This window comes from Phaeoacremonium minimum (assembly GCF_000392275.1).
Source record: "Phaeoacremonium minimum UCRPA7 unplaced genomic scaffold PA7_03_scaffold_468, whole genome shotgun sequence".
Taxonomy (NCBI): domain Eukaryota; kingdom Fungi; phylum Ascomycota; class Sordariomycetes; order Togniniales; family Togniniaceae; genus Phaeoacremonium; species Phaeoacremonium minimum.
Window position 1 is genome coordinate 489,792 of NW_006921370.1, and position 12,417 is coordinate 502,208.

The following is a 12,417-nucleotide window of genomic DNA, read 5'->3' on the forward strand; positions in this document are numbered from 1 at the left end:
CTTGGTGCTCTTCATTTGCCCATCTACAGTCAACTTCGAAGCGTGCAAGTCTTTGGCTATTCCTTTCCGCTGAGCTCCCGACGACGACAACCCGTCCTTCCCACGGCAGAGCCCAATTAGGAATGGAGGATTGAACGGAACGCTGTGAACGGAAGCGAAGAGAGACAAGGAAAAAGGAGCTTGCGGCACACAGAGTCAGCACGACTGCACACAAGCGGAAAGGGTGGTTAACTTAGGGGCAAGACGCAGCACAGCCTCACCAAGGTCTAGGTTGGATCGCAGCGGGCCCCTGCAAAGCTGCGAAGAGGGGTCCCAGGGCCATTTGGGACTGGAAGAGACGCCCGGCTGATCCTGAGAAGCACCAGCCAGCCCATTGCACCTCAAGTCTCCTCCGCTTGCTTGCTTCGCTCTGACCTGTAACTAATTACTGACTGACTGGAGCGACCTGACTTCGCCTCCCCCGTCCTGCTTGGATCGTCGTAACAAGCAGCAGTCGAGCGAGAGCGCAGCAGCAGCCAGCAGCTTCAAGCCCTTCCCGACCGTCTAAATAATGCCTTTCGGTCGCACTGGCAGACAGAACCGGTCTCAACACTCTCTCGTTGAGCCCTCGGCTGCTGGTGCTGGTCCCCCTCCTGCCGGTCAGCAGAGTCAGATTCAGACGCAGCAGAGCGCTGGCCCCGGCGGCGCTGGCATACCCGCCCTTTCAGCCTCGTCAACCGAATCCTTTGATCAAAGGGGACCTCCAACACAACTACAACCACAACTTCAGAGCAGCCAGCAGCAGCCTCCTCTCCCGCCCGCGCATGGTGTCAATGTCTTTGGCCCTGCCGGTAATCAACCTCCCCTAAACCCCAATCATCAGCAGCCGCTGCACGGTCACAGCCAGTCCGTCTTCGACGCTAGACAGCAGAAGGCCGCCCAAGACTTCGCAGACTCGGTTAATAGATCACAATCCCAACGCTATCCTCAGGTCACGACGCCGATACACCCACAGCAGCTGCATCCCAGCTTTGCCTCAAGCTCCGTCGACGACCTCCCCTCTGCTCTGCAGGCTGCTTCATCCAACATCCCCCAGGGTCAGCCAGGCGTACCCCACCATCAGCAAGCCCCGCCGCCCGAGCCCAAGCGAAGCACACGGAGACTTATTAGGAACATCCTGAGCGGCAACAGTGGTTCGACATCGACTCGCGATCACTACGACAATACCGGCGGCCTTGCTCGCAGACCCTCGAAGCGCGTGAGTAACCCGCCCGCCATTAGGACCGGCCCGTCCCAGGTCTCGCTCGAGAACCAGCCTATCGATTGGCAGCACCAGGGCTCGCACACCCAGCCGTCCCCCCTTCAAGGCGTAGGAGAATTTACAGATCTGTACTCAGTTGACGAATCTAACCACGAGCACCTGCAGAATCCTCACGAAGCTCAGCAATCTACTATTCGGCGTGTGAATACCAACGACCACGAGACCTCGCCTTACGGACCAGACGATATCGGGTACCGCCAGCAGGGCCACGTACAAGTGCAGGGTCAGATACCGCCCGAGCTTCAGCAACAGTTCAACCAAATCACTTTCGATCCGGCCACTCAGCAATACCAATTCACCACCAATTCCCCGCAAGCACAATATCCAGGCGGACAGCAACAGCAGGTGTATACAGGTCACTTGGCCACCAATTCGCAACAGAACGTAGAGACTATCTCTCAGCTGTCGCGTGAATCACCCATAACAGATCCAGATCAAAACCCCCTCAACCTGCAATCTGCGCAGACCTCTCCCGCCGTTACTCCTGCCGTTAATTACGCTCAGGTCCAGGGAGTTACTGGCCGACAGGTTCCACCGCCAAGCCAGCCACCAGCTCAACAAGGTCAACAGACACAAGCACAGCAGCAACAGCAGCAGCAAACAATGGCGCCGCCCCCTGGAGGACCTCCTCCGAATAGAAGATCGCAAGACACAGAAAACAAAAGCCGGAGTGGTCAAGTTGAGCCTCCCCCCGGACCCCCACCAGGCTATAGGCACAGTCAACAGACCAATATGAACAACCCTCTTCCTCCAGCCCCATCGAATGCTACTGGCAACAACCCCAATTATCGCCAAAGCACCATTCAAGAAAGGCCGCCGTATGAGGGCCAAGGCCAAAGTGAGGGTCGCAACAGCCCGCAGCCTTCTGGTGACGCCGAGTCAGACAAAGCATTCAAGGATCTGCGTAAGTTTCGGAGAGTGCTTGCAGTATGTGAGATCGCAAACTGACATGTTAGTAGTGACAAAGTACAAGAACGTTAAACGCCTCTACTTTGATGGCAAGACCCAGATTGAGCAGCTTAACACTCAGGTAGAGCAATTGCAGAATGCTGTTGCCAATCAGAGGATGTCCCAATCGCGCACGGCTCTAGATGATAATGAATACAGCACGCGTTTCAACCGGCTTAATGGCGCAATCAATAATCTTTCCTTCAACATCAGGAAGGATTGGGTTTCATTGCCCTCCTGGCTCGACAAATATGTCAGTGCCGACGCTTTGAAAACTGGAAAGCAGGAGATGACCGCTGTGGGCCGCGCTGTAATTACAAGATGGGTCGTAGATGAGATCTTTGACCAGTGTTTCCACCCTGCGCTAGACCCGGAACTCAGCAGGCAGCTGAAGGAAATTGAGCACAATATCAGGCGGTACAGCTATACCATGAACAGCCAAGAAGAATTCGATGCTCTTACCTCAAAGGTCATTAGCTGGAGAATGGCAACGTTAGAGGGTTTACAACGCGTGCTCTCATCAGCAGAGGCTACCAGTCATCGCACAGATTTCACGCGGCGGGCAACGACCAATTTGACAGCCAGTCTATTTCAGCATTTGACAGAACCTCCACCCGCTGGGGTTGACGGGAGTGCTAGCATGATTGTCGAGCTTGCTGTGGGAATTGCAGCAAACTTATCGCTGGAAAGCCGTGATGTTGCAGTTACCTATCCTCACCCCCTTGATACCGTCCAGCCGAGCATCATGGATGTGGAGAAGACAGCATTGCCGCCCATCGAAACCAGGGGAGATGCCGACGTTGATGATGACGAAGACAGCGGTAAGGATGAAAAGGGTGGTAAGGACCGAAAGTCTAGAGCTGGTATGTCAACAATTTCAAACTTACTCAGCAACGCTCCCTCCTCGCTTATTCCCGGAAGCGGGAGCAGGAAGGGCAGCACTTCTTCGACTGGTGGTCAAGCTGGTACTGACTCGGCTGGCAATGCAGCTCTACCTCCCAAGGACAGCAATAAGGTACGCTTCGCCGGCTTCATGGCCGTCGAGGTTCGTGGCCGCCAGGTCCTCGTTAAGGCACCCGTGTGGACGCTCGGGTAGGTTGGGTCATGTGAGGGACGTGGTCGGTGGACAAGACTTGATGGCGAGTGGGTTTTGCCCTTCCGTATATATATGCATGCGGGCTGGTCAGTAGAGTATGAACCCGGTCGGGATTGACAGGGTAGAGTCTGGATTGAAAGGGACGTTGGGCTAAAATGGGAGGGTCTTCACATAGATACCCTCACTTCTATTGCGGTGGCTGGCTGACCACTGGGTCATTAGCCCAACTGGTTGAAGATGAGTTGTTGGACACGGATGACTGAGTAGCATGGCGTGCAAAGGGAGGTAAATGGATGTGTCATGATTTCACTACGATATGAAGATTTTGGACCTTGCATGAAGGGATCAGGTCCAAAGTTGATCTTTTCCTTAAGTTCTATATCCCCATTTGCCTACAAAAGCTTTCAATTACGGCGCCACAGCACTGCTTTGATCGATACTCGATGAACGGGCACATGAATATGCGGTGGTGATATCGCTCTTGATAAGCATGTTGGTATTATACACCAAAAGGGGGGTGGATGTGGGGTGCCTTGCTTGTAGGGCTTCCTCTCCGCTTTCCAGTTCCAGAATTCTGCCACTTGCCCCTCGATCGAACAACCCGCCGAGCTCTTCAGCTATAACTGGACATGCTCGGAATCCGCGTGACTAATTGAGATATGTCACTGCAGTGGTAGAGGTAATAAGACTAGGCAGTCTGGTTAATAGGCAACTCGCATACCTGTTGCGCCTTCTGGACGAGGACTTGACAACGAATACTCACATGGCCGACCCCGCGAGGCCCGCCCATCTCGAGCCCTCTGAGCTGGGCACAAAGGAATAGTTCGTCTCCTCTACCTCCTCCCTCTCCGGAAACCCTCTTCTCCATGTCTTCAGGACGTTACGACTGACTCGCTTGCCTTGCCTCCTCGCAGCTGGGACAGCCTGTACACGACCGAGCTCTCCAACCACGCGACCAACCCCTCGGACATCGGCACCGTCTGGTTCGACGACTCGGACGCCGAGGCGAAGCTGCTCGAGTTCCTGGAGGCGCGGACCCCCGAAGGCGAGAGCGGCGGGGAAGAGGAGGACGGACATGACAATGGCGATCGCAATCGCAATCGCAATGGCGCGGCGGTGAGCCTGGACAAGGCGGCCGACTCGTTCCTCGACCTCGGCTGCGGCAACGGCAGCCTGCTCTTTGCGCTGCGCGACGAGGGCTGGCGCGGGAGGCTGCTGGGCGTGGACTACAGCCCCAAGAGCGTCGATCTGGCGCGGCAGATCGCTGCGACCAAGGCCGCAGAGCGACAAGAGGACAACGAGGGGGAGACGCTGGGCGTCGACTTCGAGGAGTGGGACGTTCTCGCCGGGCCGTACGACACAGTGCTTGGCGGCGCGCAGGCAGATGGATGGGACGTGGTTCTAGACAAGGGAACGTTCGACGCGATCAGCCTCAGCGACGAGCGGGACGCCTCGGGGCGGAGGATAGTGGAAGGGTATAGGGGACGCGCGCTCAAGCTCGTGCGGCCCGGCGGGCTACTGCTGATCACCAGCTGCAACTGGACGGAAGCCGAGCTGAAGACCTGGTTTGAAGGCGAGAGCGCAGAGGGCGACGATGGACGGTTCGTGCAAGTCGGCAGAGTGAAGTATCCGAGCTTCAGTTTCGGTGGTGTTAAGGGGCAAACCATCAGCACACTCTGCTTCAGAAAGGAGCGGTAGGTAAGGTTGCTAAGGAGAACTGTATTGCATAGCCGGAGTTGGATACACAAAAGTTACGCTCATCACACCAGAACAGTGAGCATGGTCGCATATAAGCAAGGAAATTGGTATATCAATTGACATTGTTGCATTGTCTCTACGATACGTGCTTTTTAGTCTTACATCGCGTTCAACGGGACTCTTCCCTTTCGTATCCACGTTCGCCGTGGACTCATACTCATCCTCAAGACGACTCAAACAGCAACCATGAGATACGTCTTCATGCCCAAACCAAACCGTCTATAACTCTGTTGATTGATTGATTTATTCCTGTCATGCTTTGGTCGACACTAACCGTTTGAACCGAGGAGCCTTGACCGCTCAATGGGGCCTGAAGAAGCCAGATGTAAGTGTGACGAGGTGATGAGGTCGCAGGTAATTCCAGCTATGCAGAGACAACAAATGGATAGAATTGCTTCATTATGTCTCTTCTCATCTATGGTGACGTATTCATGGGCTCACCACCGGGCAGCGGTCCTGAAGCTCCCGCAGCAGCTGTTGTCGCGAAGTACCGAACATCTACATCATCATCCTTTTGCAACTTCTCCAAGCTGGGCATGACGCGTTGCTGAATTAGCTCCTGCCCGCGAGCAGACTCAGTAAATGTCTGGCCAGCTTTCTCCAGCGAGTAGATCGTGCCCTCCTCAGGCAGACGCCGCAGTACATCGATCAGCACCGCGTACGTCTTTGCAACATTGAAGCGAATGTTGGGAATTTCGTCTGCGACAAGCTTGTCGAGCATGGGCAGGATTGACTTCGCAATAACGTCCAAGCTTACCACTGTCGCCAACGTCTGGAATGTGTTAGTATGAGCGACAACGACCATATGTATCACACTTTACATACCGAGATAGCGAAGCAGGTCGTCATCCTGTATAAGTAGTTGGGGTGGTTACCCATAGCCATGACCTTGGGGATAATGGCCTCACTAGCCCACTCTACTCCAAAGACTTCGGTCAACTTCTTCAGGTTGTGCGTAGCTGCTTCGCGGATTGAGAAGACAGTATCACCAAGCCATCCCATGCAAAGTGCACTCAGCTTCTCATCAAAGAACTTGACTCCCAGCTGGCTGGCCAGTAGGGGGATATACTCGATGATAGCTAATCGCACTCGCCACTGCTTGTCCTCTGCCAATGTTACGATTGCAGGTAAAAGCGACTGTGACAAAAGGTCGATGCCGATCACTGAAGCAGTCAGTAAAGATCCTGGGCCAGCTGTGAGTTGTTCGGCATTAGACTTACCTTGATTAACGAGCTCGAGCTTCGAAATGATGTGGAGTCGAACCTCAGGGAACTCGTCCTTTAGCATCTGGAGAAACATCGGCAAAAGGTGATCAATAGTCCTGCGGATTGTAAGCACATGTACTCTACAGATGAATATAGTGAGTGATACATACTCCTGTTTGCCCAGAATCGGAGCCAAACCGCTGATTTGAGTTCCCAATGCAGATCGGACGTGCTGAGAGCTGTCTGATACCAGGTCTTCAATGCTGCCCATGATTTCGTTAAGCAGCACGGTCCGCTCAACAAGAGCACAGAATCCGGGTATCTGGCCTGCAACCGCTGCGCGAACCTCGGCTTCGTTGTCCTTCAGGAGCTTGACAAATGCTGGCACCAGATCCCGCGAAACTACCTCTTCGTCTACTGCCTTTGCGATCTGGACCAGCGTTAGAATGCGGTAGCGGAACTTTGAGCACCTGCACTTACCTTCTCAAACCGGTCTGCAATCATATATCGAACTCGCCAGCTCTTATCCTCTATCAGACTTCGAAGGGATGTGAGTAGAACGCCATGGCTTGACTGCTGCTCCTTGGGAACAACCTCCGCGATGGAGATCAAGATCTCTACAGTTAACAGACGCACACTGTCTTGGTCGTCTTGAGCAAGATGCTGGAACATGGGTATCATTTCTTCAACAACAATCGCGGCGGGCATCTCCTTCACAAACTTCGCAAGGTGTATCGCAGACTGTCTGCGCACCATGGGGGTCTCATCATGGACGAGCTGTCCGAACTGTTGTCGCAGCTGTTCTTGGATGGGTGGGGAAACCTTCTTGTACGGCGCTGTATACAGACCGCATCCTGACACCTTGGAAGTAAACCAATCGGCTTTGGAGAGGCGGATTGTGAGAGGGATGAAGTATTCTTCGACCTGCTGGGGTGAGAGCTCGTTGCAGATCTTATTAAGAGACTCGACAGCCTGGTAAAAGTTAGTCTATGGAGGGAGTCGCAGGCGGCTGAGGAGATGTACCTTGTCCCTCACGACAGGCTCCTCGATGGCAGCGAGGTTCTCGAGCGGGGATAGCAGGACGTGGCCCCATTGAGGACCGCCGACATAGTCGATGAAGCTGCCGAGTTCTTCACTCAGGGCAACAAGAACCTCATCCTCATCCTCGACAGACTCTGTCCTATGTTAGAAAGCATGCAAAGGGATAGGCGTAGATGACTGAGGTGGGGTTGACAAACCGTCGAGAAAGGGTATCAATTCTTCGCGGGTGCGCTCAGCACCAAGGGCGAGAGCGATGGTTGATAGACGATGGATGGCATTGAGGCGGAGTAGGACATCGTCATGCTAGATACAAGGTCAATCGAGATGCTCCTGATGGCCTAGAAACGAGGGTCGGCAAGGACAGGCAGGCGGGCGGGTGTACCTTCAACTCATCGATGAGCACGGCGATGGGATAGAGCTCGTCGTTTGCGTTCGTCGCGTCAGCCATGGTGGGCACTCAGAGGAGGACGACGTCGAAAGGCTGATGTGAGAGGTGTAGAGAGGCGCCGAGCGCGCTCGGGGTTGCAGTCGATGTGGGATTGTGGCCGGTCGCGTGCAAAAAGAGGTGTAATGACTTTCGGGCAGCTGATTCCTGGCCTTGCGAGATCCCGACACAACAAAAGGGCGGGATCAGTGAAAAGGCGCAATGAGCTGGACGACTGTCATGCCAGAGCGGGCGGGATGCAAGTCGACAATGCTGGCCGGGACGTAGATCGGGTTGCTGGACGCTTTCGCTGGGTCGTTGATGGGGAATCGAGGTACGTGGGTGGTGTAGGGAGGCGGTGGATTTTTGGAGGTGAGAGGAAAGGTGGGAGCAGGTAACGTTAGTGAAATATGATGTCTGAGGTGCAGTGCAGTGCAGTCAGAGCCAGACCGGGCAAGCTTGCGATGGGAGCCCCAGCCTTAGCAGAGTCCTACTCAGCTACAGAACACGGGAGCACGGTACAGCTAGGAGGCAAGTACCTACCTAGGTACCTAACCGTGCTAACCTACAGCAGGCTACGCTTATTGGGCGGTCTCAGAGGGCAGGCAGGCAAGCCTGTGCAGGGGGAGGAGGGCTCGGAGGGGTCACTGAGCAACCCCCTTCCCACTGTTAAGGTACTTAGCAAGGAAGGCACAACCAACAGCGTCATTTCCTTCCTCCCCTGCTACTTCGAGGAGCGCCTCCCATCTCAAGAGCCACATTAGAGGGGCGGCGGGCTGAACATGCACCCACTACACTGATACTACTCTATTTAAGTCGGATTCAATACACATCAATGTCGATGGAAATGGAGTAATGGAAATCTGTCTGGGATAGAGACTGGGATTCAGACGCCGATGCTGCACTTTGACTGGTACTTAATCTGTAGGTATGTACCAGTGGTCTTTTCACAGTCAGGAATGGGGCGACGAATCGACATTTCAGGCTCCAAGATCGACCGCCAGAGAAGGTGGTAGTTTAAGGGCCTTCGTCATACATGCATACTTAGGTACCTCACTCTTCGTAGGTATGTAACTGAGAGAGATGCTGTAGAGAATGGCCGACAAACAGATAGTCACCCAACTCAGCATCACAGAGGGAGGAGGGAGGATACGGCATTGTCTTCCCATTGAAACAGCTGTTAGGAATCATTCTACAATGTGATATCGTTATGCTCCCGGAACATCAAAGCTTTCTCCTCTTCTGTTGGGGATGAGGAAGGACTGGAGCTCCTTGTTTCAGGGCCTATCGAGTACCGCGACAGAGATCAAACCCCGCCATCTCGAGGCTGTTGCACTATGTAATCTATCTACGCATCTCACCCTCACCTGGGGCACCATTCCTCGCGCGCACGTACCACGAGCTTGCTCCAGCTTCTCGTCGCCCCACTGACCCTCCCCACTGTAGACGGATAATCTATGCTGCCGAAATCCTTTAGTACGCCCCGGGTGTGGCCCACGCGGATCGAATTGTGCCTCAGAAACAGACGACCCCTGTACGTACCTTAATTAGAGCGCCAGAGACACCCGATTTCTGTGACTCAAAAAGTTGAACGGAGGGGCAGCAATACCGCGATTCTCACCAACGCAACCCAATTCACAGCATCTGGGCAAGACTGCGGTCACCTGAACGCTTGTCAACATGCCTACCATCACCGTCGACAAATATGACCTCTACAAGGCCCTCGGCAAGAAGTAAGCCTCTACCCTCTATCGCAAAAAATAACCATGCCCCGCCATAAGCGGACATTGGACATCCAAGCTAACTCTACGGCCAAAGCTTCACCACCGAGGAGTTTGAGGACTTGTGTTTCGAGTTTGGAATCGAGCTGGACGACGACACCGAGAATGATGACCGGCCTATTGTCAACGGCCAGCAGGCCCCTCCCGAGCTGAAGATCGAGATTCCCGCCAACCGCTACGACATGCTGTGCTTCGAAGGCATCGCACTCATGCTCAATGTCTTCCTGCAAAGAACGCCTATTCCGAACTACAGACTAGTCAACCCGCCCAGTGGGCAGCTACAAACTATCACCGTCAAGGAGGATACCCTGAAAGTCCGTCCCCTGGTGGCTGGCGCGATCCTAAGGAATCTCAAGTTCACTCAAAAGTCCTACAATTCCTTTATCGCTCTACAGGACAAGCTCCACGCCAATCTGGCCCGCCAGCGAACGCTCGTTTCCGTCGGAACCCACGATCTCGATACGATTCAAGGACCTTTCACATATGAGGCTCTGCCCCCAAAGGACATCACCTTTGCGCCCCTGAACCAGAAAAAGGAGATGAATGGAGAGGAACTCATGCAGTTCTATGAAAATGACAGGCACTTGGGCAAATTCCTTCACATTATTCGCGATGCCCCCGTATACCCCGTCATCCTCGATGCCAACCGAGTAGTCTGCTCACTACCTCCCATCATCAACGGCGATCACTCCAAGATTACCCTGAACACCAAGAATGTGTTCATTGAAATCACCGCAACCGATGAGACCAAGCTGGAGATTGTCAATCAGATGATGGTCACAATGTTCTCCATGTACTGCTCGGAGCCTTTCACCGTCGAGCCAGTGAAGATTGTTTCTGAACATAACGGCCAGACAAGGATAACCCCGAATCTCACACCGCGAGTTACTGAGGCAGAAGTAGATTATCTCAACAACTGCTGTGGCCTGAATGAGACCCCTGAGACGATCTGCAAGCTTCTCACCAAGATGGCTTACACAGCCAAGCCCTCAAGCAAAGACAAGAACCTAGTAGAAGTCGCCATACCTCCAACCCGCGCAGATGTTCTTCATCAGTGCGATATCATGGAGGATCTGGCAATCTGCTACGGCTACAACAATCTCCCACGATCATCACCAAACAAGAGTGCGACCATCGGTGCGCCGTTACTGATCAACAAATTGGCAGATATTGTACGGATGGAGGCAGCTATGGCCGGCTGGAGCGAGGTTCTCCCTCTGATTTTGTGCAGTCACGACGAGAACTTTGCTTGGCTCAACAGGAAAGACGACGGAAAGACAGCAATCAAGTTAGCCAACCCCAAGACCGCTGAGTACCAGGTCGTACGGACAAGTCTGCTGCCAGGTCTTCTCAAGACCATCCGTGAAAACAAGAAGCACAGCGTACCGCTCAAGATTTTCGAGGCTTCGGATGTAGCCTTCAAGGATGAGACGACAGAGACGTCAGCACGAAACCAACGTCATTTTGCTGCAGCATTCTATGGCAAGACGAGTGGTTTCGAGGTCGTACACGGTCTGCTAGACCGCGTGCTCCTCATGCTGCGGACGGCGTTCGTCACGCGCGAGGAGGGCCTCGAGGGAAAGAGCATCGACTTCAAGGTGACGGAGAACCCCGCCAAGCCTGACGGCTACTGGATCGAGGAGATTGATGAGCCTACCTTCTTCCAGGGCCACGGCGCGGCCATCTACGTGCGCCTCGATGGCAAGGAGCAGCGCATTGGCGAGTTTGGCATTCTTCACCCCACCGTTCTAGAGAAGTTTGACATAAAGTATGTTTACTGAAGCTGGTACAGAGAATCAATCACTAATTCGAACTCACAGATACCCAGTCTCGACGCTAGAGATAAATTTGGAGGTGTTCCTGTAAAGAGATGAGCTACGATGTGGCATAGTGGATGGTAGAGCGTATCAAAAGTCTCCTCGGCGCATTGTCGTCCGACAAAAAAAAGTAGAAATAGAGCAATATGGCCACACACTTCGTCCAAGCCATATGGCTTGGGTGGTGTTGTAAGCTAACCATCTCGCAGTGAGGGTTTAAGGGACGGCCCAATACAAGCATCTGTGGCTATAAACTCTTACTACCATTTGACCTGATGGTCCTCGCGTTTCTTACCGAATTATCCCTATCAAAGAGTGACCGTCTCGCCCATGATAAGCTCGGTCAGTTCGACTGTTGTGGCAGCGTGTGGAACAATCTGACTTATCACCGGACTGCATAATCAGTCTCCAACAACACTGTCAAGTCTGAAGGATTTTTATAGAGGCCGTTTGCCATGCCTTCTTGAATCTGCCGTTCATACCACCATGTCTTCCACCTCAAAATTTCACAAACGCCACATCCTAGTGTTGAGTGTCCTTGGACCTCGTTTGATAATAAACGCCTGCCTCTGATTTGTCTCTAGGACATCAGCTTCACATACTCTCGCGTGGGCACAAATTCGCATTAAATACAGCAAGTGTTGTCCTTCCAGAAACGGACAAGAACCCCGGTTTGTGGTATCAGGCGAGTTCAACACTGTCTGGTTTTGTCTATCCTCCAACGTTCCTCGGTCGTCCTCAGTAACCCTGAGGCTCTCACAGGGTCTCCCCCTTACCCTCAGTCATAAAAAAGGTCATACCTGTTGCATCTGTTTCGCGCAGCTTCCCGATCCACCTTCAAAGCAGGCTCTTCTTCCCTCTGGACAAGATATATCGTTGCTTACCGACTATTCTAACTTTCATACACCTTCCGTTTCTTTTCTAGTATGCCATTCCGGGAAACTCAATATCTCGCTGGCCCTCCTCTACAATTGGTATTCTATTGGTTGACAAATAATGGCGGGCCAAATGTTAAGTACACCAGAAAGGTTTGAGCTTCCGCAAGAC

The 12,417-nt window shown here is 53.3% G+C and overlaps 4 protein-coding genes across 4 annotated transcripts; 3 read left to right on the forward strand and 1 right to left on the reverse strand.

Annotated features, from left to right (window-relative positions):
• Nucleotides 1-550: 550 nt before the first annotated feature.
• Nucleotides 551-3,344, forward strand: UCRPA7_6440 (hypothetical protein; the record flags this gene model as incomplete). The annotated part of the gene is made up of 4 exons (XM_007918978.1): nucleotides 551-1,655; nucleotides 2,055-2,204; nucleotides 2,260-2,740; nucleotides 2,888-3,344. 4 exons carry the CDS (start codon nucleotides 551-553, stop codon nucleotides 3,342-3,344), a joined length of 2,193 nt encoding a protein of 730 aa, XP_007917169.1.
• A 763-nt stretch (nucleotides 3,345-4,107) lies between these two features.
• UCRPA7_6441 (putative s-adenosylmethionine-dependent methyltransferase protein) lies at nucleotides 4,108-5,042 on the forward strand (the record flags this gene model as incomplete). The annotated part of the gene is made up of 2 exons (XM_007918979.1): nucleotides 4,108-4,166; nucleotides 4,259-5,042. The coding sequence occupies 2 exons, from the start codon at nucleotides 4,108-4,110 to the stop codon at nucleotides 5,040-5,042; spliced, it is 843 nt and encodes a 280-aa protein (XP_007917170.1).
• Nucleotides 5,043-5,517: 475 nt separating this feature from the next.
• UCRPA7_6442 (putative protein phosphatase pp2a regulatory subunit a protein) lies at nucleotides 5,518-7,796 on the reverse strand (the record flags this gene model as incomplete). The annotated part of the gene is made up of 8 exons (XM_007918980.1): nucleotides 5,518-5,874; nucleotides 5,928-6,208; nucleotides 6,323-6,423; nucleotides 6,478-6,737; nucleotides 6,788-7,279; nucleotides 7,331-7,482; nucleotides 7,546-7,651; nucleotides 7,731-7,796. 8 exons carry the CDS (start codon nucleotides 7,794-7,796, stop codon nucleotides 5,518-5,520), a joined length of 1,815 nt encoding a protein of 604 aa, XP_007917171.1.
• A 1,656-nt stretch (nucleotides 7,797-9,452) lies between these two features.
• UCRPA7_6443 (putative phenylalanyl-trna beta subunit protein) lies at nucleotides 9,453-11,419 on the forward strand (the record flags this gene model as incomplete). Its single annotated transcript, XM_007918981.1, has 3 exons — nucleotides 9,453-9,505; nucleotides 9,591-11,321; nucleotides 11,374-11,419. 3 exons carry the CDS (start codon nucleotides 9,453-9,455, stop codon nucleotides 11,417-11,419), a joined length of 1,830 nt encoding a protein of 609 aa, XP_007917172.1.
• Nucleotides 11,420-12,417: the final 998 nt, after the last annotated feature.